Source organism: Carassius auratus, chromosome 40 (genome assembly GCF_003368295.1).
Source record: "Carassius auratus strain Wakin chromosome 40, ASM336829v1, whole genome shotgun sequence".
Classification (NCBI taxonomy): domain Eukaryota; kingdom Metazoa; phylum Chordata; class Actinopteri; order Cypriniformes; family Cyprinidae; genus Carassius; species Carassius auratus.
The window spans coordinates 16,477,129-16,501,839 of record NC_039282.1 but is presented as its reverse complement, the minus strand read 5'-3'; the positions used below and the strand labels follow the sequence as shown (position 1 = coordinate 16,501,839).

Genomic DNA, 24,711 nt, shown 5'->3' with positions numbered 1-24,711 from the left:
TCACATAGCCTGATGTAATACACATACTGCTTCAGAACACTTAGGGTTGCATATAGAGGAGATGAAAAACAACATGTTGATGAGAGTGGTATGTCAAATGTACCTACTCAGATTATATGAATTTGAACACAGCCTTAGTTTTTAAATGTTAAAGTATTTAAATTTAAAACAGCAGTATGCATGTTCTATGCATGCAATCCAATTATAATCTCAAAATGTTGTTATTTTACATTTGTAATCCAATAAATAAGGGTAGTCTGGTCAAATAAGTCAAAAATGTAAGGCCAACTTGAGTGTTGCATAATGAGATACAGTATTCTATGTGTTGATGTGTCCTGCTGTATATTGCACATTATTCCATGCATTAAAACAATTTGTATGCCATGCACACTAGATATACTGCAAATATTAGTATGAGAAGTAAGCAATTATGAACACAGCCTGGTGCATCATTATTCAAAGCTGCCCTTCTTTCGTAAATAATATAATATATAAATAAATAAAATATTAGTTTATTTTACTCTAAACATAAAATAGACTAAATAGACTTAAAATAAATCTTCACACAGAGGTTGGAAATCTTAGCATTGCTATTAACCATGTAATTATTGATGCATAGTCAAATTTATTATTGGATAGTCCATACAGTAGACTGCATTATTTAGTTAATAATCAAATATATAGCTTTTAACTGTAATGCAATTACTCATAAGAAAATAATGTGATGAAAAAATGCAAATGATAATGTCCTCTTCCTGTAAATTATAAAAAAATAAAGAAAAAAATAAACACACTTTCCAATTAACAGAGCAATTCAAGCTTGAAATACAGTCTTAATGTTTCAAGTGATTTGCTTTTGATTGACAAGATATCTAAAACACTTTGTTGTGTTTGTCTATATATATATATATATATATATATATATATATATATATATATATATATATATATATATAAAACAGACTCAGTCTAATTTATGTAATAGGAATATGAATCAGCAGGTTATCAGTGTGTGGGTGTTTGGATGTGTTTGTGAGGGTTGTGGCATTGTGTTTGAAAGAGTGTGAAGTCAATTATTCTTGCTGGCTTTGAGCTTGTGCTGCTGTACCATCTTGCCTTTGATAAATTAATAATCCTTTTGAAGTGCTAATCCCAAACACTCAGCATGATTCATGCCAACCATACAACAAGTGTCTCTCTCAAAGACATACACCCTCACCGAGCATGTAGCTTTGTGAATATGGATATACTGATGGAAACATAAACATTTATGTGCGGCCACATGCATGCACACATTAGCATATGTTTGCCCATAAACTCTACAGCTACAAAGATATATTAAGGCTGCAAAAGCACATGCATACGCATTTATTCCTTTTTAATTGATATATTAAAAAGAAATAAAACCATGTATAGTTACTAGTTTAAAACATTATAACTGCATATACACTGAGTGCACAGGACTGAAGTGAGGCTTCATCCACAGCTCCACCTAGTGTTGAAAACATGATCTGCTGAGGAGATCGCATATATAAATATATATAAAAACGTCTGTGTCAAACAAAGGCTTTGTTAAAGGTAATTGCTTTTTCTCCAGTCTAGTTTCTTTTGCTCATAAAACACAGCAGCAGCATTTTCACATGACAGGTTTAAAGGTTTGGATTGTAAGGGAGAGATTGTTTGACAGCCTCAATATGAGTTTGGCTTTGTTTGTATTTGAGTAAATTGATTTCCTTCAAGCAATACTTCACCCAGAAATTAATATTTTGACACCATAAGTGTGATTTTTTTTTTTTTTTGTAACATCAATGTTTAGCAGATTGTTTGAGGTGATCATTAACATATAAAAATTGATCAAAAGCACCATAAAAATAATTTTAAAAGTATTCTATAAATGCATGCACTTTATCATGTGTTTTGATGTCATATATAAGCATTATGTGGAAAAACTGACCAAAATTTAAAGTGTTCTTTACTAAAAATCTTCACTGAAGACTGAACATGATTGCCATTTACTTTCATTATAAGGAAAAAGAGCAGATTTGATATTCTGCAATAAATAACTCCCATATTCAGTTATCCAAGGTTATGCAAAAACAAAAGTTACACATGACGACATAATCTGTATTTTTAGGTGAGCTATATATTTCAAAATGTCTATACACAGTATTATGACCGAGAAGAGGCAAAAAAATACTAGTTTCTATTACTTGTAATTAATTACTAGATTAAAATAAACCAATCTGGAACAAAAAGCAAACATCATGCACTAACATCAACATTTTTTATTTTTATTAAAATATACAAAAATGCATTAAACAGATTTAAAAAAATGCTGTTCTTTTGAACTTCAAATAATCACAGTTTCTCATAAATCAGCATTCAGAATGATTTCTGAAGAATCATGAAGAATCGAGTAACGATATACTTAAACATATTCACCAAGAAAATAGTTCATTTAAATTGCAATAATGTTTCTTTCTTTCTGATTAAATAAATGCAACCTTTGTGAGCAGAAGAGACTTAAAATATGTACATATATGAAATATTTACAAGCACACACACACACACAAACACTTCACTTCAAGAGGAAGCAGTATTCAGAAGGAATAGCAAGAAGCGCTGCAGTGGTTGCTTTTATTTTTCTGAAACCCCAGGAAGACAGACTGCCTGCCTGACTAACACCTTCTGCTCTATCAGCAGTCACACACGTCTCTCTGTGTGTGTGTAACCCGTGTAGAGACAGATACTGGCCTCTAAAGCATCTCTTCTCATTGTGGCATCCTTGTTAACAGAAATCCTAGTAGTTCAACTCCCTCATGATGTGTGAAAGCACTGTCATGACATCCAGCACTCCGGCTCCAGACTCTAATTGAAAAGGACCGTTCTGAAATTGATCCTCGTCAATTAAGCAATTATCATAGCATCACAGTCCTTTATACAGGCATCCAAGCAATTATTGTGAAGATAACAACAGTCCGGATCAATTCCTACAGTGACATTTAGCACAAATGGTAAATGAATGGTAAATGGACTGCATTTATATAGCGCTTTCAACAGACCACATGGCCATCCAAAGCGCTTTACAATTTGCCTCACATTCACCCATCCACTCACTCATTCACACACCGACGGCGGTGTCTGCCATACAAGGCGCCATCCAGCTCGTCGGGAGCAGCAGGGGTTAGGTGTCTTGCTCAAGGACACCTCGACACTTGGTCAGGTGGAGCCGGGGATCGAACCACCAACCTTCCGGTTTGTAGACAACCTACATGAACCACTGAGCCACTGCCGCGCCACAAGCTTACAGAGTCACCAAGACAACACAGAAATACAAACCACATAAAATATCTGGAGACTGCAATCGCATACACACACACACACACACACACACGTGTATGGGGATTTTCAGTGCTTTCACTGTTTTCTTACTGCCACGTTCTATTTAGTGAAGCTCAGAAATCTTGTTCTGCACAGTAGAACTATTTTCTTTAATTTTACTCCTTGTTATGGACGATTAAGGGAATTTGGCTTTTGTGTATATTCATAATCCTGTGGAACAGGAAGTCATGGATGGAAAATGTTATGCTACTAGTCACCCTGATGTGTTAAAAAATGTGAATATGAATGGTAAGATACTTTAGAGATATGAAAGATCAAAAATCTAAACGATGCAGATTCATTTTCACAGCTGCCTTTGCTCATATTCATCAAAGGTGCCAGTATTAGTGGAGGGCACCCTATATATATTTAAATATATTCAAATAGAAAAGTTTGTAAAAAAAATATTTTAAATATATATTTTTTTAAGACTGGAAATGTATTATCTTGACCCTTGAAGTATATTTTGTGCAGTTGAATGTTTAAATCAGTTAAAACATAGGTCCTCAGGCCGTGCTGTTTATATTATATATTAAGCATATTTTTTTTCTACAAATATTATGTACTGAATAAAATATTATAAACATCTAGTTTAATATGATGTTGCATTTGCAATTTGCACACACAAAACTGTATTCCACCAGTATACACAGCTCCTTCTGAATGTCTGTAAAGATGCTTTTGTGGCCAGATGGTAAAGCTACAACATCTGCTAGCAGAGGCTAACCGGTTGAACTCTGACCCCTGGGCTTCCCCTTGTGACCAGGGACTGGAAACCTGGTGATGCTCTTTAAATAATCATACGGCAGAGCTGGAGTCACAGTCCTGAGACCTCTTGAATCTACATTAACCTGGCCTTCATCTGCCTCGGGGTCTAATACTACAGCAGAGTCCTGGTCTGGGTCTCGGCTAACAGTCAAGATCACAGTCTACTTACAGCAAACTAATGGAGATCATTACAGTTTTTTTTATTCGCTTTGGTACTATTTTCACAAGCAAGGTGTACATTTTCATAACTCATAGTACTAATATCACATCAGATCATCAAAAGTGCACTTTTTTCAAACATTTCAGCATATTTTCGATTGTGTTAGTACAAAACACAAAACCACAAAGTACCCTTTTCACTACACAAAATAAGTGTTTCATCTTAATAAATGTTTCATTCACAGTAACCACCTTTCATAAATCTCTTACTATCAAACTCTTGATTTGCATCTCTTCTCGTTCAGTTTAATACATTTGTCTATTATTTAATCCAAATGATCTTAATGGTTAATCACTGAACCGTTTGGTAAACCTATAGATTTTAAATTGATTTGTCAGCAATATACAGTATATGGATTTTGAGAACTACAGAAATATAAATGCGTGTTTGTACGAACATATAAATTATGTGTAACCACACATGATGAATACTTATTGCTAATTGATTTCACATAGTGGTAACCACAATTGGTCACAGTATAAAAGTGGGCGTGTAAACACTGGCAATTTCTTTCAACATGGAGCAGGATAGACAGCAAGGAATAGAAAGAGCTTGTGGACAAGGGATCCATCAGAGAGGTGGACCCCAACAGAGAGGTCAAAGAGGTGGGCATGGGGCCCGTCAAAGGGTTTGCCATCAGAGAGAGGGAGTCAGAACCGGAAACATCTCCATGTGAGCAGCTATCTCTGAAGATGGTGTTGTTGGACGTAGGCCATTACTTGGCTCCTATAATGCTGCACATCTTATTGAGTTTCTCAATGAAATTGATCCAGCCTGTCAAGGTGAAGGGGTCACCTATGTAACCGTGTGGGACAATGTCAGGTTCCACCACACAGAGGTAGTTCAAGCATGGTTTCAGGCCCATCCCCGATTCATGACCCTCTACCTGCCTCCATACTCTCCCTTCCTCAACCCTATGATCGCCAACCCCTTGAGCGTGCTACCCTCCTTCAGGCCATGGATGATGCATGTGATGACATCAGTGTAGACCAATGTCAAGCATGGGTTCCCCACGCCAAAAGGTTTTTTCCAAGGTGCTTGAACAATGATAACATTCATTGTGATGTGGATGAGAATCTATGGCCAAATGCTCAAGACAGGCTTGATCCAAATTAATGTAATGTGTGTACTAAATGTTATGTTTTCTTCTTATTTAGTTAAATTTCATTATAGAAAGTATACCTATGTTACAATTATATCTGAAAAATAAAAACTAATTCACCCAAATTATTGTAGAGGAAGTCATTGATCCTTCACTTGATTACACATAGGATGGATATTTTGGAAATTATAGATTATGTAAATGTTGGGTAATGTATTAAATATATTGGTATATAAAAGTGTATTGCCTAATGTGAAAACTGTGTAATCTGTCTTTTACAGTACTGTAGCATATTAATTTCAGCACTTCTAAGGCTGATTTGAAACCAGTATCTTGCATTGTTTGCTGTTGGATGAACTGAATGTTAAAAGTACTAAACTGAAAGTAGATGATACTGTTGTGTTTCGGTGATTAAACCAAATGTTCTCATTACATATTACAATAATCTGGTGTTTGAAACAATGATTATATGTAATGAAAACATGTGCAACTGATTTAAAGCATGAGATCAGGTTTTGAAAGAATGACTAGCTGTGTTACAAGTGTGATCAGTTTGGATTTTTGTACTAAGAGTTTTGAAAATGTACACCTTATTTGTGAAAATAGTACCAAAGCGAATAAAAAAAAACTGTAACAGAAGACCAGTCAAGATCTCGATCATCTGGTGGTCTGGATCTGACGGCAGTTTGTAGTTCCAGTACTAAAATTATATTTAGATATAATGAGGGAATAGTACATCGAATTTATATATCAATGCAGGAGAGACTTATTTATGTTGTCAATTTTAAATGAATGGAATGTTCAAGTTAAGGTAGATGCTGCAAATGTTCCTGTTTACAGTGACAAACAGAATAGAATAAAATAAAATAAGAATAAAAATACATAAATTTAATAAAACATTTAATAAAGTTAAACTAATCAAAAATTAAATTCAAAATTATTTTATAATGAATAAAACATAAAAATTAAAGAGTCATGGTAAATGCTGCAACTGCTTATTTACAGTGACTAACAGAATAAAATAAAAATATTTTTTTTTCATGAAAGTTAAACTCAAATTAAATAAATTATTTTATAATAAAATTATATAAAACATAAAAAGAATTAATATTAAAATCACTATCTGCATCAGTCAGTAGAGGGCGCTCTCATTAGACTTTCTAAAGATTCATTGCTTCAGTCACAGGACATCTGTTCGACATTTCCAGTAATTAAAGAGCAGTTAAACACTCCCTTTCTTCTGTGGGACATCTTATTACATTCTGATTTAAACTGACTCCCCTTTGTATTATGGACTCGTGTTTTTCTTGGATTTAGTGGGATTATATAAGTCTTGATGATTATGGCAGTGATTAGCTTGGTTTGAAGAAATCTGGACTGTTTTTGGCTGTTTGTTTAATTATTATTATTACTGTGCCATTTACAATAAATACACAAATGGATTCAAGTCGAACAATGTCCTTTGATTTAACCCATGATAAAGTTGTGTTCCAGCATAAATAAATCATCCCTGATCTTGTGAGTTGTGATATATCTGATGTCTATAATCTCATCAAACGTCATGAAAACAGCACGACACACTCAACTTCTTCAGTGAAAGCCTGCAGCTATATAAACCTCATTAACATAAACCTCATAATAAGAGCACAGCTCATTTATAAGCTTGCCAACTGGATGCCGAACTATACACACACTGAAGATATTGAAGACAAACAGACTACTCAACATTAGCATGTATTATATAATATAAATTGGAAAATAACATTAAATAATAGTAAAATATATATATATATATTAGCATCCAAAAGTTTGAGGATGGTATAATTTTTTTAAAGATTCAATTTGATTTATTTCCTTTCATACAGCAAGGATGCATTAAACGGGCAAAATTCAAAAAAAGTAAAAGTGACAGTAAAGACAATCCTGGAATAAATGTTTCATGATTTCCACGAATAAAGCAGCACAACTGCATTCAACATTTATTATGAAAAGAAATGTTTCTTGAGCAGCAAAATCTCATATTAAAAATTTCCGAAGGATCGTGTGACACTGAAGACTGGAGAAATGATGCTGAAAAATTAGCTTTGCATCACAGGAATAAATTACATTGTATAATATATTCAAATAGAAAACACTTATTTTAAATTGCAATAATATTACACACCATTACAGCTTTTACTGTATTTTGTAATCAAATAAATGCAGTTTTGGAGAGCATAAAAGACGTTCAAAATCGTACCAACCCCAAACTAATGCCATTCATAGCAGTTGTGATGATGATATTCCTCATCTCACAATAATAATGCCCTATAGATTTACACAGAATTTTAAAGCAATGATTAAAGCAATAGTTTACCTATTAATTTGCTCCATGTTTTATTACTGAAGGGAAGGCTATGTTTAGGTCAATAAAACATGCTATGAAATGGCTTCAGAAGAAATATTTCAAACACAAGGACATAATTTTAGGAGAAAATGATAATTTTTATATTTAATTTTGCACAGGTTGATAATGATCGGATCACTCCAGTCTCAGACTGTCAACACAACACTTAACTATTCTGGTTCTACTTTCAGAACAATGTGACAGTGAATCGTAACTGCTGGATTGTTTTGTTGCTGGGCTGTCAGTCAGAACAATGTGAACGCGTCTGCTTTTCAGGTCTCATGATTCCCGCTGAAGCTCTGACACTAATGAGTGTATTACTGCGGATGGTGTGGGTGTTTCAGAACGGATGCTGCATGCCTTCAGTCCCTGTCTGAGACGCTGGGAGGGGGAAACTTTGGACTGCTTCTAATTATGACAGATAAAAGAGAAAAAAAAAACGTTTTAAAATATGTCTCTCTTAAACCCTTTCCAACTTTCTAGTCTTTGAGTATTTTTTAATTTGATCCACGATCCTTAATTTCTTTCTCCATTGCAAATAATCAAGTCAAAATTGCATCAGGCAAGATTGCTACAAATGCAACACACATAAAAAGGTAGAAACCTCTAAAGATAGAAGTGTTTCCAACCCACGTTACATTCCTAAAGATGCAGAATCCTGAGGCACTCTGGCCATCATTACAACATCAGCGTCGCCCTTCCTTTAAATATACATGAACAGCTCTGCTCTTCTCTCTCGATTGTGGAATGATCAAAAGCAGAAACATGAAAGAATCTCACACTTTATGAGAGCAAAGATTAAACAGTAGGCATGTAAAAAATGCTGTCTGAAAAGTTCAGATTAAATTATAACTCCCAAAAACCAACTTTTTTTTTTTTTAATTAACATGATTAATCAGTTTTCAACAAAATACCATTGCTACTATAGCTAGTTATCGGATAAACTGAAATAATTTGGTGTTCTGAATCACAGTCAATAAACAGGTAACGTTAAATAAACAAAACAGCTTTTGACTTGCAAAGTTTGAAGGATTGCAAATTGCCTCAATTTGAAGAGTTAGGCTTCTGTTTACACTATTTACACATCACTTCTGAACACTATTTTCTGATTTTTCACATAAAAAATTTAAAAGAAATCGATAAATTCTTGTTAAACAACGTTAAATGCTCTTCTGTTTCTAATTGGCCAGAGTGTCTGTGTGCTTTTTCTCATAAGTTTTGTGGTAACTAGTTTCCTAATTGCACAACTCCACTTTTTACTGAGCAGTCATGTATTATCCGGTTAGTTACTCACCAAAGCTAGTCCAACTGATACATCTCCAACTGGATCTGTAGATGCAAACCCAAAGAGACATTCTCGAATGTTTGTGTTGTTTGGAGGGAAGCTATGAACCTGCAGCAGCGTGCTAAAGTGCTTCCACGTGTCTCCACAAGAGGGCGACAGTCATCGACACAAACACGTAAAAACGTAAAATAAATGTTTTAATTTCAATGCGTGGGTTACTGACCTGATGGATGCAGTTGTATCATGGTTACAGTAAAATTATATATATATATATATATATATATATATATATATATATATATATATATATATAAAATACTTAAAATTGCATTCCATTTGTTCAATAACCATGCATCAAAATAATAGGTGAACTTATATTTTGTGTTTGTGGTGATGAAATAACATTTAATTTAATTCAGTATTAAAATAACTTAAATTATTTAAATGGATTGCATTTAATAACATTAAATCACCTATAATAAATTATACATACTAAATTATTATTATTTTGTATGTATGATTTATTATAGGTAATTAATTTTTTTTTTTTAAATCTTAAAATGTGGACAACAGCAAAGTTCATGGTTCCCAAAGCCACATGGACTCATGCATGGATGCTTAATATTAAAATAGCTCATAGTGATTTCAACACTAAAAAATGTGAGCATGAGGTTTTAAACCCATTCAAATTGGGGTGATTTGCTAGTCACTGAAGATGCTCAATAACTGTTGTTTTATGTAGCAGGTGGGTTGCTTGTCGACTCGTTTAATGTTCTGCTGTCGAGGCATGTGGACACAAGCTTTAAAATGTGTTTGGTTAGTGACAAACTCAGATCCCCATATTAAAATCCAAGATGTTTAAAAAGCCTTTCATGTCTATCCAAATACATTCTTTTAACAATACTGATGAACAATATCTCAGTGAACGCTAGCCTTCAGACACAGCTTTGGCTTTTGGCTGAGTGACAGAAGACAGCCATCACCAGAGAATCATCTTTTATTAATAAATATGAAACAGTTGCAAATATACTGTAGATTTGAAATAAGGTGCCACACATATACATTATATTGCTCAATATCATTAAAGCGAAGTTTTAGATTAAAGCTCTGAGACTTTGGTTCAGATTTTTTTTTATGAAGGCTGGTAAAACTTGACAATCAGCATTATCCCTTAGCATACCGTTAGTCTGCTCTCACAATTAAAATGGACCTCAATGATGCACAGGGTTTCCAGACCGGTTTTAGAGGGCCACTGAATTAAATCCATCGTTATACAGAACATTTACATTAATTAGGGCTGCACTTGTGAGAAACAGAGGCTTCATTAAATACTTGAACACTTATACCACACTTGTCATTGTGTTGCATAATAAAACACCAAACCAACAGTGTTTATTTTGAAGAAATATAGCCCAAGTTCACTTTTCAATATGAAATTACATTTATTAGGCTTTAAATTATCAAATTAACCAATTAAAAAATTATTTGGACTTTCAGACTTGGATCATGTTCATATGAACTATACTGTATGTGATCGATCTGATGTGTCTGCTGACTTTATAAGTATCAGATTAACACCAGTTCATTCTGAGAAAATTCTAATATATTTTGTTTGTTGATTTCACCTGGTTTGATATTTTTATCTAATACAATGAAGGTCACACATTTTATTTTAGGGGTGTTTTGCTGTTATTTATAGGACTGCAGAATGCAGAGAGAAAAGGGAGAGAAAGCTAAAATGGGATCAGGACGTGAACCAGGTCAGACTCAAACCAGCAGCTCTTATTTGTCCTGTGCACAACTATGCCACAGCACGAGCAAACTGTAAATGTGTGTGACCTTAGTGCTTTTATAGAACACTTCTAAGATTGGAATGTCGGAAACATCACAAAAAAAATCGAACAGATCCGTTCAAAGTATTTTGCATTAGGCTCTGATTTATGTGTCTGAGATTGCCAGTGACATATTTTCCATTTTCTTCCAGTGACATTTAACCACAAATCAGTTGTCACATGCTGCAGAAATAAACAGCTGGATTTACAAAGTGGATGCCTGTTCTCCAAGTTATTCACAATACTGCTGTATAAATCGGTTTCCAAGCATTATAACAAAAACCAAGTTCAGGCGAAGCTGTACTTTTGCATAGGCCAAACACACTTTATCCATGTTATTTTAACTTCTGACTCACTCTGGAAACCTAAACCACTGTTACTAGAAAACCAGCTTAGCCATAATGAGCAGAAAGGTTTGCATTTTACAAAAACACAAACAACAGCTGAAAGGCCTCTTCCAATCTAAAATCATACAAATTAGATGATTTATTTTCAAACAGAAAGTGCAAACAAGGTAAAGAAGACGAATAATGCTGAAATGATACTGACAAAATCCTTGGTTCATTTCGATATGGATATCACTGGAAATAATGATCACTTTTAGTTAGGTAAGGGAGTCAGACATTGCTTCAGTGCCTCGCTGGATTCAGTTCAGTGAACAATTAATCAAACCTGTCTTTTTGAATGATTCATTCTTCAGTGACTTCTTTCTGGTTGGGATGCATGGTTTTGATTCACTAAACTGAACTTCCTCATAAGAGTCACCTGCGCTGAAACAGAATTAGCTAAACTGTTTAAGCTGTTCATGCATGCTGACTTTATTAGTATTGTTATGTGAGGTTTTGTTCATCATTGCTGTGTGAACATTTGTCTCAACATTGCGCTCAACAGCTCTGTGCACTGCGGTGCTTCTGGAAACCCCAATCTTTTTTTTCGCAGCAGCAGCGGCACTCAGCTGAGGGAACTGTTTAGTGTACAACGCTGAGGTGTACTGCAGCTCAGGTGTAATCAACCTCTGACAAAGCTGACGAGTGTCATTGTTTAACCCCAGTCGGAGGTTATAACCTTGAATAACTGCTACACCATACTGAAAGGGCTTCAGGGATGAATCCTGGACCTGCGCAGGATCTACCGCCCCTCCTTCCTGAAGACATGTTTTCTCAAGCTTTCTCCTCTTTGCCCTCAGAAGTATAACTTCCTGTTGGAGCTTCACCCGCCCGAGTGTGGATTCTATGCGTTTCCAAAAAGTGGCATTAAAGTGCTGATACAATCGCCAGTCAAGTGAATTCCACTCTTTTAACCGCTCTGCGGTCTCTGTCCTCAAGGGCCTGCGCGAGCGCTCACTGCGACTGTTGAGGCGGAAAGATAAAACGTCATCCAGTGACCAGCAGAGGGCATGTTTTAGAAGCACCAGCGATTCATCAAAATACTCTGAGATGAGGATCAGCGGAAAGTCACGTTCCACAGCGGCGATGACCTCGGCGCTACGTTTGTCCAGCTCGGTGTCGCTCTTAGGTGCTGTATTATCCAGACCGAAGTCAAAGGTCAAAATGTTACGTGCATAGTGGTTATAAGGCACAGACGCATTGTAGCTCCGCCCACCCTGGATCAGGAACTCCTCAAGGCTTTTGACACCACGGAAAGCTGGGATTGATTTGTAGTAAACAAACAGAGATTCCATCATCGCCACTGGATTCCGAAGAATGGAGAAGTAGAATGTATCTTTAGGCATCACTTTCCTGACCTGCAAGTCAGAAAAGACAATACAGACTTATGAATAAAATATTATATTCAGCTTTTCATCACTGTTTTAGAGTACATGCTGATGAAATTTTGACCTCTTGCTCGAGTCTTGACAAAATTGCAAAAATATTCACCTCAAAGGTTATTGATACAAGGCATTTAATGTTTAATATAACATTGAAAACACAGAATAATAAATACAATTAAGTAAAAAAAAAAGCAACATAATGCAATTTAATCAAAAAGCGTCCAAGTTTTAATGCATTGTCATTTTTTTTTAACCTTGTGCTGCAAAAAAAACAGCCACACTCCAAATTAAACATTATAGATACAAAATAAATGAGTAAATAAATATTAAAAATAAAAAAAGCATTATATTTTTATCTGTTCTTATGCATCACTAGGATAATTGTTTTGCTGTCACCATCAACAGCCAGAAAAAGAAAAAAAAAGTTTCCAACTCTGTTTTAGGTCTAAATTGTAATATAAACCAGGTGAATGATAGAGTTCAAAATCTCAAAATTGACCAGTGCATGAAAAAATGTTTTTGCCTTTTGTGTCTTAGCTTAATATCATGGATATTCTATCATTTATCCAATCCTGCAACAGCCTCCAAAGGCTGGGTAATGTGCTCTCGGACTGACCTCCTGTGATCTGAATCTCATGTGGTTGCACAGGATGTGGAACTCCTTCACGCTGCGAGACCTGACACCCTCCACAAAGTGTGCTGCAAAGAATATTGGGTAAAATAACTGGCTCTGCATTTTCGCTGGCAAGGCAAAGGTCAGATTATGGCTTTCCCCATAACGATAGAGAATGTTCAGTATGGTGCTGCTGGCGGTCTTGTGTGTCTTGAGGAAGACAATATGGTTTTTGGGCTGACACATCACAGTGTCGTCAACTAGTGATTTTACTGCATGTTTATCAGCTTTGTCATCAGAGGGTGGAGGTGTTTTCATTTTTGGGATCCTTTTGGGGAAATCTGGCCTCTGTGGTTTCTTTGGAAAATCTTGGTCAAGCCATAGTTTATTTGCCTCTATTGGTGGAGCTGCTTTGGTAGTGCTAGAACGCTTTTTTCTTGTATCCTCCAAGACTTGGACCCTCTCCTCTTCTGAATGAGGGTTTTCACTCTTGTCTTTTCTTTGTATGAAAGGTTGCTGGTCTACTGGTTCCTCAAAAATGGCTGCTGAGACAGTCCAAAGATTTTTCCTGTCTCTGTTCTTTATGGGCCCGTGCATCTCTGCAGGCATTCTGACCAGCTGCTCGCTCACAAGTTTCAATTCCTTGGAGCTCCTGAGAGTGAGAATGAGAATATGAGAGAGAGATGGAATGGAACCAACCATTCCTTATGGAACCAACACAAATCAATCATATTTTTGGCCTCTATAATATAATCCCATTAATGTAAATATTGTCCCATGCAAGCTGTAAAATCAGAGTCAAATATAATAATAAAATATTTACGTTCATAATTAATCAGTAATTTTGACAAGATATTTACATTGCATATTGTCCAATGCAAGCTGTTAAATCTGAGATGTTTATAATACTTCTTATATGTTTATAAGTTTGTAACTTGGTCAAGTTTTTTTTTTTTTACACTGCTTTTAAAACAAATAAAATAAAAACAATGCAAGCTGTTAAGAATAGATATTATATTCATATGACAGCTGTACTCAATTCCAGTCCTCCAGACCCCTGCCTTGCACATGTTGTATGTCTCTCTGTTAACACACCTGATTCAGATAATCAGCTCGTTAGAAGTGAGCTCCGTGCATGAACTGTGTTCCCACTGACATGGTCCCTACACAGTGTCCATTGCTCCCTACTCCCTGAGCAGGGGAAATCTGTTCAAGTTACCTCACTTCTGAACATTCATTCACGGATTTGCGCTGTCCAACGTCTTCACACACGAACAAGCGTGATCTAATATACATATTCAAATAAATACAATTTAAATGCACGCCTCGCACAGTTCAATGCACTTTAAATGGAACATATACATTCTCTTCGAACTGGAATCAAGGCGGAATATCCTGTGATGTTCACTTCTCAGGGCACTTATGTTCGAATGGAGAAGTGATCCTCATATCTGGCTCGCGAAAGAGTTTAGCTGTAACCCTAATCAAACACACGAGTTTGCAATGACTTCAGGATCATTAGAAAATCACAGGTAGGTTAGTTTGATTAGGATTGGAGCTAAAGTCTGCAGGACAGTGGATCTCCCGAGCCAGATTTGAGGATCATTGGAGTAGATAAAAGTGACATACAAAATGTGCAGAGCAGGCTGGCGCGAGGACTTGAATTGAGAACCGCTGTAATATGTTTACAAAATATGCTTATAATAAGTTCGTAACCTTAACAATGTATTTGTATTGCCCTTAATTGAAATATCGTCAAATGCAAAGTTGAAGCCTTCCTCGGTCTGTTTATGACCGATGTCGATGCATAAGTTACCATGAGTTACCTGGCCTGTCGGGCGACTCCCATCATCTGCAGAGCCACGCAGAGGACCGTCAGGAACATCAGAGAGAACCACATGAAGCGCATGCGACTGCAGCACGCCGCTCTCACGCACCTGCAAACACACGGGTCAGAAAGAAGAACAGTTAGTGAGATATGTGCATGATATATGTGCATATACATTCTAGCTGAACAGACGATAAGGCCAAGTGTAATGTGGGAGATCATTTGATGATCGATTATCTAACCGTTGAACCATTGTGTTCAGCGACGCAAATGTTGCGAAGGCATCAGCAGTTCCTGTTATTAAAGGGCATACTGCAGGTTAGACCCCATTAAGAAAGAAAAATGCACTTCAACAACGCCAAACCGGAAATTACGCAATGAGAGGGCGAGCGCAGATACATGCAGTTTTCCTCTGTATATGCTTAGATTTTTTTATTATCTTATGTATTAATTTATTTCTTTATTTTTATTTTAGTTATTTGTCTTTATTTATGTAAATTTGTTGGTGAAACTTTACAAGGTGTGATATGTTTTCCCTTGTTTGTAAAGTAGAGGTTCTAACTGTTCTGTATTTTATTCATAGTATTTGTTTAATATTTGATGCATAATAATAATAATAATAATAAAGATTTATACCATAGGAAAACAATGGATCACAATGACAGATCAGAAACTGAGGAAATTGTAAATGTTTATTTAGACTCCAGCCATATAATTATGAGGCTGCTTTGCGGCCAAGACAGCAGGGATAGGCCAGGCTTAGACAGAACAGTCAGAGATGACAAATATGGGTTGTGTGAAGACCATTTTGGTGCCCTATAGGCAAGATTTTAGCTTGTTCTCCTTCGGTGGCAGCCAATTTTACCACTGATCATTCACACAGAAACAGCATATATTTATGACGTAAAACAAATAAAATATGAAAAGACACACAAAGTAAATAAATTGAAATTAACTCAGGTAGTTGAAGTAGAGAACATTCTCATCCAAAGGCAGCTACAATACTAACATTTAAATCGTATTTTTTTTATTTCAGACATTCTTAAATTTAGGGATGATTTATAATGTATTTAAGCGAAAGACAAGATAGAATAAAAATATATGAGTAAAGGAAGAATATGGTTAGTTACTTTATTAGCCTATATTTTTTTATCTAAATTAGACTGAATCATTTCAAAACATAAAGCAAAAACTGAATGGTCTGAAATTAGCTTTGTGAAATTAGGCTACATAAAACATACCAAACAGCAGATGGGCTTAATGATAATGCAAATTCACTCTCTGTCAGCAGGTGGCGCTTAAGGAACAGCAGTGATGCATTGTTTTCTTGATTACAGGTAGGGTTGGGAATCGTTAGAAATTTTCCGGTTCCGGTTCCACCTAACGGTTCCGGTTCTGATTCCGGTTCCATTAAAATCATTAAACAGTTATTAAGAAATATGGTAAGGAAAAATGCACAATACTCAACTACTCAATGTTCAACACTGTTTATAACTTACTGTCAACTTAATTTAAAGGTTGGGAATGTCAAAATGCAACATATATTACAGTGTACAGATCTTTATAAGTAGGGTGGGGTATTTTTAGAAATTTTCTGGTTCGGCTTCTGGTTTCATTTAAATGAACTATGTTTTTTGTTATTTTACCTTCACTGAATGTAGCGTTTGCTGGAAGGTAGTAAGTAAGGTTGAATAATGCTAGTCCATCAATCAGCATGTGTTTCAAAGTTTATGTTTTTTACCCATCAATAACGTTTTGCTTTTCAAGCAGGAATAAGCTTGTTGGCCAAATAGTCCCTTGAGGACACTTGTTAATTTCCCTTAATTGATTAAATCTAAACGGTTAAACTTAAACATGTATACACACTCTCCATAAAGTCCCTATTTTCCAAATTATAATGCAGTCAGGAGATGGTGTGATGCAATGAGTGGTTTCCACATTTTTAAACATTTAAAAATGCATTAAAATAAATATTTTCTATCACTTTGTTTATCACTCTTGAAATTGCCTGTACACTAAATAATCTAACCCTCGTACTTGTATAACAACAGCACTCTATTTATTTAGTGGTCCAAGTTGAAGCCATTATGTATATTAATGACAATATGGGACAATTATAATGTAATTTAGTGGCGTCAGGTGCAGCGGGCTGCCATTAGATGTACAGTCAGACAAAACAATGTGCAGTTATCAAAGGTGCAAGTGCACATACAGTCGTGGAAAACAATGTGTTCGGCAATTAAAGACGGGACAGCACAAAGAGTTTGTGGATGCGCGTCATTGGAATCAATGTGCTCACTAATTAAAGAGGCAGGGAGGTGTGTCTGTTATTCAATTCGTAGCATCCTTTCAAAGAACAAAACCGGTTCTGAATAAGAATTTAGGGTTCCCATCCCTAATTACAGGTGTTAACACTAAATGCATTATACTGAGGCAAGGTGAAAGGAAAATGCCATCTAAACTGTTTCATAAGACAGTCAGTTCCCCTCAGAGATACGTTCATAATTTGCACATTGTGAACAGTGAGCTTGCTCTGCCTGCTAGTGCTAATGTATTTTCTCCTCTTTTTGTCACACCAGCCCCCAAAGGAAATGGACCTAGAGGACCCCACCTCCTGGAGCGTGAACCTGTGGGGAATCCTCAAGCAGAAGTTGGAGAAGCACGGTGCGTCTAACATCCAGCAGCTCTGTGATGTCATTATGGAGGAATGGAAGAGGATCCCAGCAAAAGCCTGAGCAGCTCTGGTGAATTCCATGCCTAGGAGGATTCAGGCACTGCTAGATAACAATGGTGCTCACACAAAAAATATTGACACTTTTGACACTGTTTTAACATGATCACTTAGGGTGTACTCACTTTTGTTGCCAGATATTAATGAAAAGAAAATAATGGCTGTATGTTAAATGCATGTTCACCCAAAAATAAAAAATAAATTAATTACAGACAGTCATCTACCGGGTTAAAATTAGACTGCGGTCACACATGCACAGAGAATGTTTTTCTTCAGACCAAGGAAACCACTATTGCTGAAACAGCAGTCCTTTAGTACAAAAAACTCCAGCAGAACTGTTTAAGATCCAAGTTACTTCACAAAAGACAGAGCAAATCAGCCATTTACTTTTTGTCTTCAACGCAAACCACAAGAGATCCATTTTAAAGTATGTGTGGGTTTAAATTGAATTATATTGTCTAAATGGACTCCTGTCTAAGCATCCACAAGTTCATTTCACGATGAATACAGTCAAGGTTACAAATCTAAACATATTTTCTTGTGAAAATATGAAAACAATACTTTTTAATGACCATACTGACTTGCATGAAATTGAGTTTGAAATGGAAGTCTGCTTTTAATTCATCAAAAGATGAATAAAGGAGTGAGGTAAACAGCTTTAAACTATTTTCCAGCATGCTAACGAGAACAGCCTGTATTTATCTCTCCAAAAGATTTTATAACCTCATGAACAAGTTAACTGTTTAAATGTTTTATAAGAATTGGAGGGCATAAAGACTTGGTATTGTCACATTTTAAACAATATTCCTACAAGTACTGAACATATGAATGTTTATCCTCAACATGTTTTGAACTGTAAAACACCACAATACATGGTAACTATTTTTCCCCCTCATTATGAAAAACAGTGACTTAGTGAAGGCTGTGGTCACAGAGAGAGAAACAGATGCAAACAAGAGGAAAAAAAATTAACTAACAAAACCTATCAAAACCTTCGGCCACAGAAACATCTATAGGCAGCTCAACCTCAATCTTTTGTCACTTTATAACACATGCACACAAAACACACTTGTATGCCATTTTTCCATAATGGTATTTAATTATTTAGGGTGGGAATAAATGAACGCATCTTCCCAGTATGTTATAATGCATCCATGGACCCCAACCAGATTCAATGTCTAACACAAACATCTGTTTCTTCAACATAGATGGTTTATGTCATTGTCAATAAAATTATGATAACTACTTTAACTTTTGTTTCACAGGAGTAAAAAAAAAAAATAATCTTTTGAAGAACAGAATACAGTACATGGAAACTGAATACATGGAAACTGTATTCACAAACACAAATTAAATACATGAATTTGATAACAGAATAACAGAAAAGTAAACTAGAAAACTAGAGAACATTAAATACAACTTAATTTGTGCGACTGTGGGATCTGTGCAGCCTATATATTGTCACTAAGTGAGAAATAAAACAATGAGACCGGATAAAACTCTAATTGGTTCTTTGAAACACAATAAACAAAGCGGTGAAGAGTTTCAGAAGGAGCGCGCGCATCATCGGGGTGACCCGGCGCGCCTCGCGCATCCAGCGGTGCACTCACAATTTTCTAAGACGGTAAGTAAGATGCATTCTGAAAGGAAAGCGAATACCGAGGCATCTATATTGTAAATTCAGAGTTCACTTACGTGGCCCACGGTGATGGGGTTCCCAAGTGAAATGTTCTCCGCTCTCGGCCCGCGATTCTCTGATGCGGGAGCATGTCGCTCGCTTGTACCGGAGACGACTCCCCCGAACAAGTCCCCCCACCAGCCCTCGGACCTCCGGAGTCGTCAAACGCTCCTCCGAACTCGTGAAACACCGCTATCCGTCCCCCGGGTCCACTGCTGGGACTCCTCCCGCTAACAACCGATTGGTTCTGAGGAAAAGAGAGAGAGAACTAGACAGAAAAAAGGATCCAGTGAAAGATAAACAAAGCTTCCATTGGCGAAATGTACAGCTATGACAGAAAAGGTAGATTTAATGTAGTAATACCGGGAAAGAATGTAGAAACCACGTCCTGAGTTAGAGGAGCATTCCTAAAAGCTGGGTGTTTAAGACACAAGCAATGATGTTAATAGTAATGGTAGGAGACGTAATCAACTTCAGTGCCTTCCTGTGATCATACTGAGTTTATTAGAGACTGAGCACACCTGTCTTCCCTCTCTCTCTCTCTTTCTGTGTGCACTGATGGCCTTGGAGGAGAGCAAGAAGTATAATCCGTTCTATGTGCCCTTGTTGTTCTTCCCTGATGAGGGAACTTGATGCTGAAACTCTGAACACTGTGATTGCTTGGAGCAAAATAAAGATAAATAAAGAAACTGTACTAATACCAGGAGAGCAGCAGGTAAAAAGAGGAGACAAGAATACAAGAAAGAGGAGGACAAAGTAAGCAAAGAACGGAGGATCAAAGTGTATACAGTACATAAAGAGTGACTTGCAAGTTTCTTTTTTTCACCCAATGCTTATCAGAAAAATTTACAAATAGAAATAGTATATAGAATATATATAGCTAGCCTATATGTACTATATATATATATATATATATATATATATATATATATATATATATATATATATATATATATATATATATGTAAGAAAATAATGACAATTAAGGAACAAAATTTGAATATTTTTAACTACCTATGGAGACACCCCTTTGTAAATAGCAAAATAATAAAAATAAAATAATATATTATTATAGACAAAATATAATCAGTGTTGTATCATTCAAGGACTTATGAGCACATGCTTTAACAGATTTCACTGTAAATTACAAAAAGTCTCATTAAAAAAAGTATGTCTTGTTGATGATAATATAGGCAAGATTATCTATATCATTATCATAATTATTTTCAGTATTTTACTTATTAAAAGTTTTACTGTACAAGCACACATTCCCACAAAAAGCATCAACAGCTGAATAAACTACTGTGGTTCATAAAAAAAACATTGTGCTGCGTCGCTCAGTGCTTCCTGCAGTGATTGCACTCACATGCATAATAAGAAAGGAAGCACTTTCTATTTTGTTTAATTTCAGCCCACGGACAGATCGATAATGATGACATCATCGGTAAAAGCCTGCAGGCTGACACTTTTCCACCAATCGATCAGTCTGGCAGAGAGTGCCTGCCGAATCGTCTGGGAAAGCTCTCCTGCCACAGCAACAGCTCCAACAGGAAGCAGGACAACCGCCAAACATAGGACACCCACACAGAATTCCCTCGCACTGTTCATCTGTGCAAATAACCCTGACACGTACCATTCACCATCAATGTACTCTATCACAGCAGCAGTTTCTAATGTCTGTATCAGGACTTTCAGAACAACAACATTGATCACCTTTTTTTACATTTGCATTTTGTGTAAAACATGCTAGTATACCAGTATAAAAACTGCCGTAATTTGCAGTGCAGCAAATGCATATTAAACCAGCATGAAAACAAAAACAAAATCATGAATATAAAGTAATATCACACCAGTTTAAAATGTGCAGTAGGACAGTACATGCTATAGCTTTACATTAGCACAATAGTTGGATACAAAATTCTGCCTTCAGGCATCTCTCTATAAATAGCTGAAAATGAGAGGGGGGCGTTCAATAATTCAATTATTCTACCACATTAAAAATGAGAGAGAGAGAGAGAGAGAGAGAGAGAGAGAGAAGGTCATGTGTTCAAAAAATATGCTGTTCCATTTCTCAGTTCATACAAAGACACACAAAAACACACAAAGATTGTGTGCTTGTTGCACCCAGGTGTAACTCATTCAATTGAAATCATAACGAACCAAACTTGTGTACATTGAAAATCTATGTTAAATATATGAAATAAAAGGTCAAGCCAAAATTAAATGTTAGACTTTTCAGAAAAGGTTAATCTATCATCTATATAAAGGACTGATGAATATTTCAAATAAGAAAAAATCTGTTTTGTTCATCATTTACATTGTAAGTAATTGGTGTTGAAGTGTGTAGCTTATCTTTGACGTGGGTGTATAAAATTTACGGTTTAGCATATTACACTATTAAACTGAGGCAAGCAGTACTCCTTTTCCAGTGTGTGTGTGTTTAAACAGTGATGTGGGAGTACAGCTGGGCCCTGGTGTTTGCTGATCCAACAGTGACGCTCAAATAAGACCCATATATTTCCCTCTCTCTCTCTCTCTCTCTCTCTCTCTCTCTCTCTCGCACTCCCTTTTTTTTCAATTTACTTACTCTTTAAGCTCTCAAAGTAATGTGTGTTTATTGCTGTAATAAACAGCATATCCCTGAATCACCCAAGGTAAATTATTCTTATTTGATAATGGTGTCACACATGGACCTGGAATTTAAAGTTTGACTATAGGCTCAGATTTGCTACCATTAACCCAGTGGAAACAGAATAACGCCAGTGTGTGAGCGCGTGTTGTGAACGCGTGAATGTCCTGGTGGATTTCTGAAGACCATCTTTCACTGTCATGTGTGATTCAACATTATAACTACTTGCTAAAAGTACATAATGATATACTGCGCACTGACCATCTCAGCCAAATACTCCCCACAAGTCCTGTTAAATCACCACACACTCTCCCACTACAGCCATTAAAAGTCAAACATCACCTATAACATTCAGTGAACCAAAACACACACGCAAAGACAGAAGAAGAAGCAGGCTCTCAGTGGTTTAAAATAAGCATGTGTGTGTGTGTGTGTGTCCTGTGGTTGAAGTGGTGAATAATGCAACAAGCCCTTTAAAGTTTTATACAGAAAAAAAGAAGTCTCAGAAACCAGATCTGGATTTATACAACAGCCCCTCTCTCTCCTTTCTCTTGCATTAATGCAAAGTCACTGACACGAGACAAAAACTGAAAAGAACCACTGAATTCATGAAAATGAATTATAGACAGAAAGACACACAAAATCTATAAACCCTGGGTTTATACAAGAATGAAGTGAACATAAACAACACTTGAGACACATAAAAGATGCATTCGAGTTTTGCTTGCCATGTATGTAAAACTTTCTCATTCTAAACAGCATTAGCACCATCACTGGTTTTAATTGAAAATACCACTAATAGGAAAAATCATGCCTGTATTAAGTTTTGGAGAAACCTTCACGTGCATGTAAAAAATTTGCAAAGCAGTTTAAACAATTAAGAAACATTAAGTGAATAAGTGTAAATAGGCCATAAATATGAGAGCGATCAGTTAATTCTACAAAGCAGGAGTCTGAGGAGGAACATTTTTTCAGTCAAACTAAACAAAAAAAAAAAGAGCAGAGTTGGCACGTTAAAACCATTCCCACTTTAACCACTTTGGAAACTATTCTATGACTTCCTTTTTCTCATTTTTCTCTTCACAGCCAAAAAAACTCAGTATGGACTACATTACCCATAAGCCCAAGTGCTGGACTCCATCAATTTGCTCTCCATCAGAACCAGATGCTTTCCATCCCTGTTTGACAAATTGATGTTCTTTCAGCTCAGGAATGTCTAGCTCTCCATTATTTGGTGTTCTACACTGCATTTTTTTTTCTTTTTAAATGTACATTTCTCTCCTATCTTCTCTTATCTCATTCTTCCTTGTACAGACATGCTCACATAATGTACATGCTCACATGCTCAAAATCTCTCTCTACTTACCACAAGCCACTGGATACAACAGTCCTATTCAGAGCCTGTAAAGAGACAGATGTAGAACAGTTAACATGTTAAAATAAATTTGGAGTGAAATAAACGGAGCACATGTGAAAAAAATAGCCCAATGGTGAAAAAGAGACTTTTAACATATGCAATAAATACAACAACAAATTTGTTGAATAATAACATTTATATAATGGTTCAAAAGTCATAGATTTCAGTACAAACCCAAACATCTCTTATAAAATACTTCCAGACCAAAATAATTATACTATATAACCACATTCATTTCATAGTCTTAGCTGTTAATCATTTATTTATTATGAATCTTTTATTTGTTTTATTATTATTATGAAGAAGAATACAATTTTAATTTACTCACCCTCATGCCATCCAAGATATGGAATAGTTTGTTTCTTCATGGGAACAGATTTTGAGAAATACTTGCTCACCGGTTGATCATCTGCAGTGAATGGGTGCCGTCAGAATGAGTCCAAACAGTTGATAAAAACATCACAATAATCCATAACTAATCTCCTCCAGTCCATCAGTTAATCATAATCTCTTGGATCTGTGCATATTTCTTTACTGATTCAGACAAGACAACTTTTTCAATGGAGAAAGCAATATTATGGATAGAGGACTCATATTTTAACCAAAAGCAACAGTTTGGAGCTGAAACTGTCTTGATGGTATGGTTCTTACAAACATGCTGCTTTTCACTTCACAAGACATTAACTGATGGACTGGAGTGGTGTGGATTACTTCTGGGTTATTGTGATGTTTTTCTCAGCTGTTTGGACTCTCATTCTGGTGTGTGTGTGTGTGTGTGTTGTAGTCTGTTATGCTTTCTTGATGATTCACTCATTTTATTGAATGCTCAAACAATGCCAGCGCTGTCTGGACCCCAGTAAACACACACACACATAAAGTCCCAATGAATTCTAAGAAGTGACTCGCTCGAAGGAACATGTGTCCTTTTCCATGTCTTCTTGATTTCAGTATATTCAGAGCACTTAGTTCAGTTCTATATAAGTAGGATTAGTATTTTTAGACCAGTAAACCTGAACAGCCCCAAGAGAGAAATAATTCCCAAAAACCATACTTTTTTATCTCACTTTCTC

At 35.9% G+C, this 24,711-nt stretch overlaps 1 protein-coding gene across 3 annotated transcripts; it reads right to left on the bottom strand.

Annotated features, from left to right (window-relative positions):
- Window positions 1–10,767: 10,767 nt before the first annotated feature.
- On the bottom strand, window positions 10,768–20,323 carry LOC113058722 (galactose-3-O-sulfotransferase 2-like). 3 transcript variants are annotated; one of them, XM_026226887.1, is made up of 5 exons: window positions 19,959–20,323; window positions 19,613–19,842; window positions 15,185–15,295; window positions 13,362–14,010; window positions 10,768–12,718 (listed from the first exon to the last, which is right to left on the bottom strand). In XM_026226887.1, the coding sequence occupies exons 2-5, from the start codon at window positions 19,684–19,686 to the stop codon at window positions 11,756–11,758; spliced, it is 1,797 nt and encodes a 598-aa protein (XP_026082672.1). In that variant the 5' UTR covers window positions 19,687–19,842; window positions 19,959–20,323; the 3' UTR covers window positions 10,768–11,755. The 3 variants fall into 3 exon arrangements, with proteins under 3 accessions (XP_026082672.1, XP_026082671.1, XP_026082673.1); XM_026226886.1 differs by having other exon boundaries at window positions 19,613–20,323; XM_026226888.1 differs by lacking the exons at window positions 19,613–19,842; window positions 19,959–20,323 and adding an exon at window positions 15,429–15,582.
- Window positions 20,324–24,711: the final 4,388 nt, after the last annotated feature.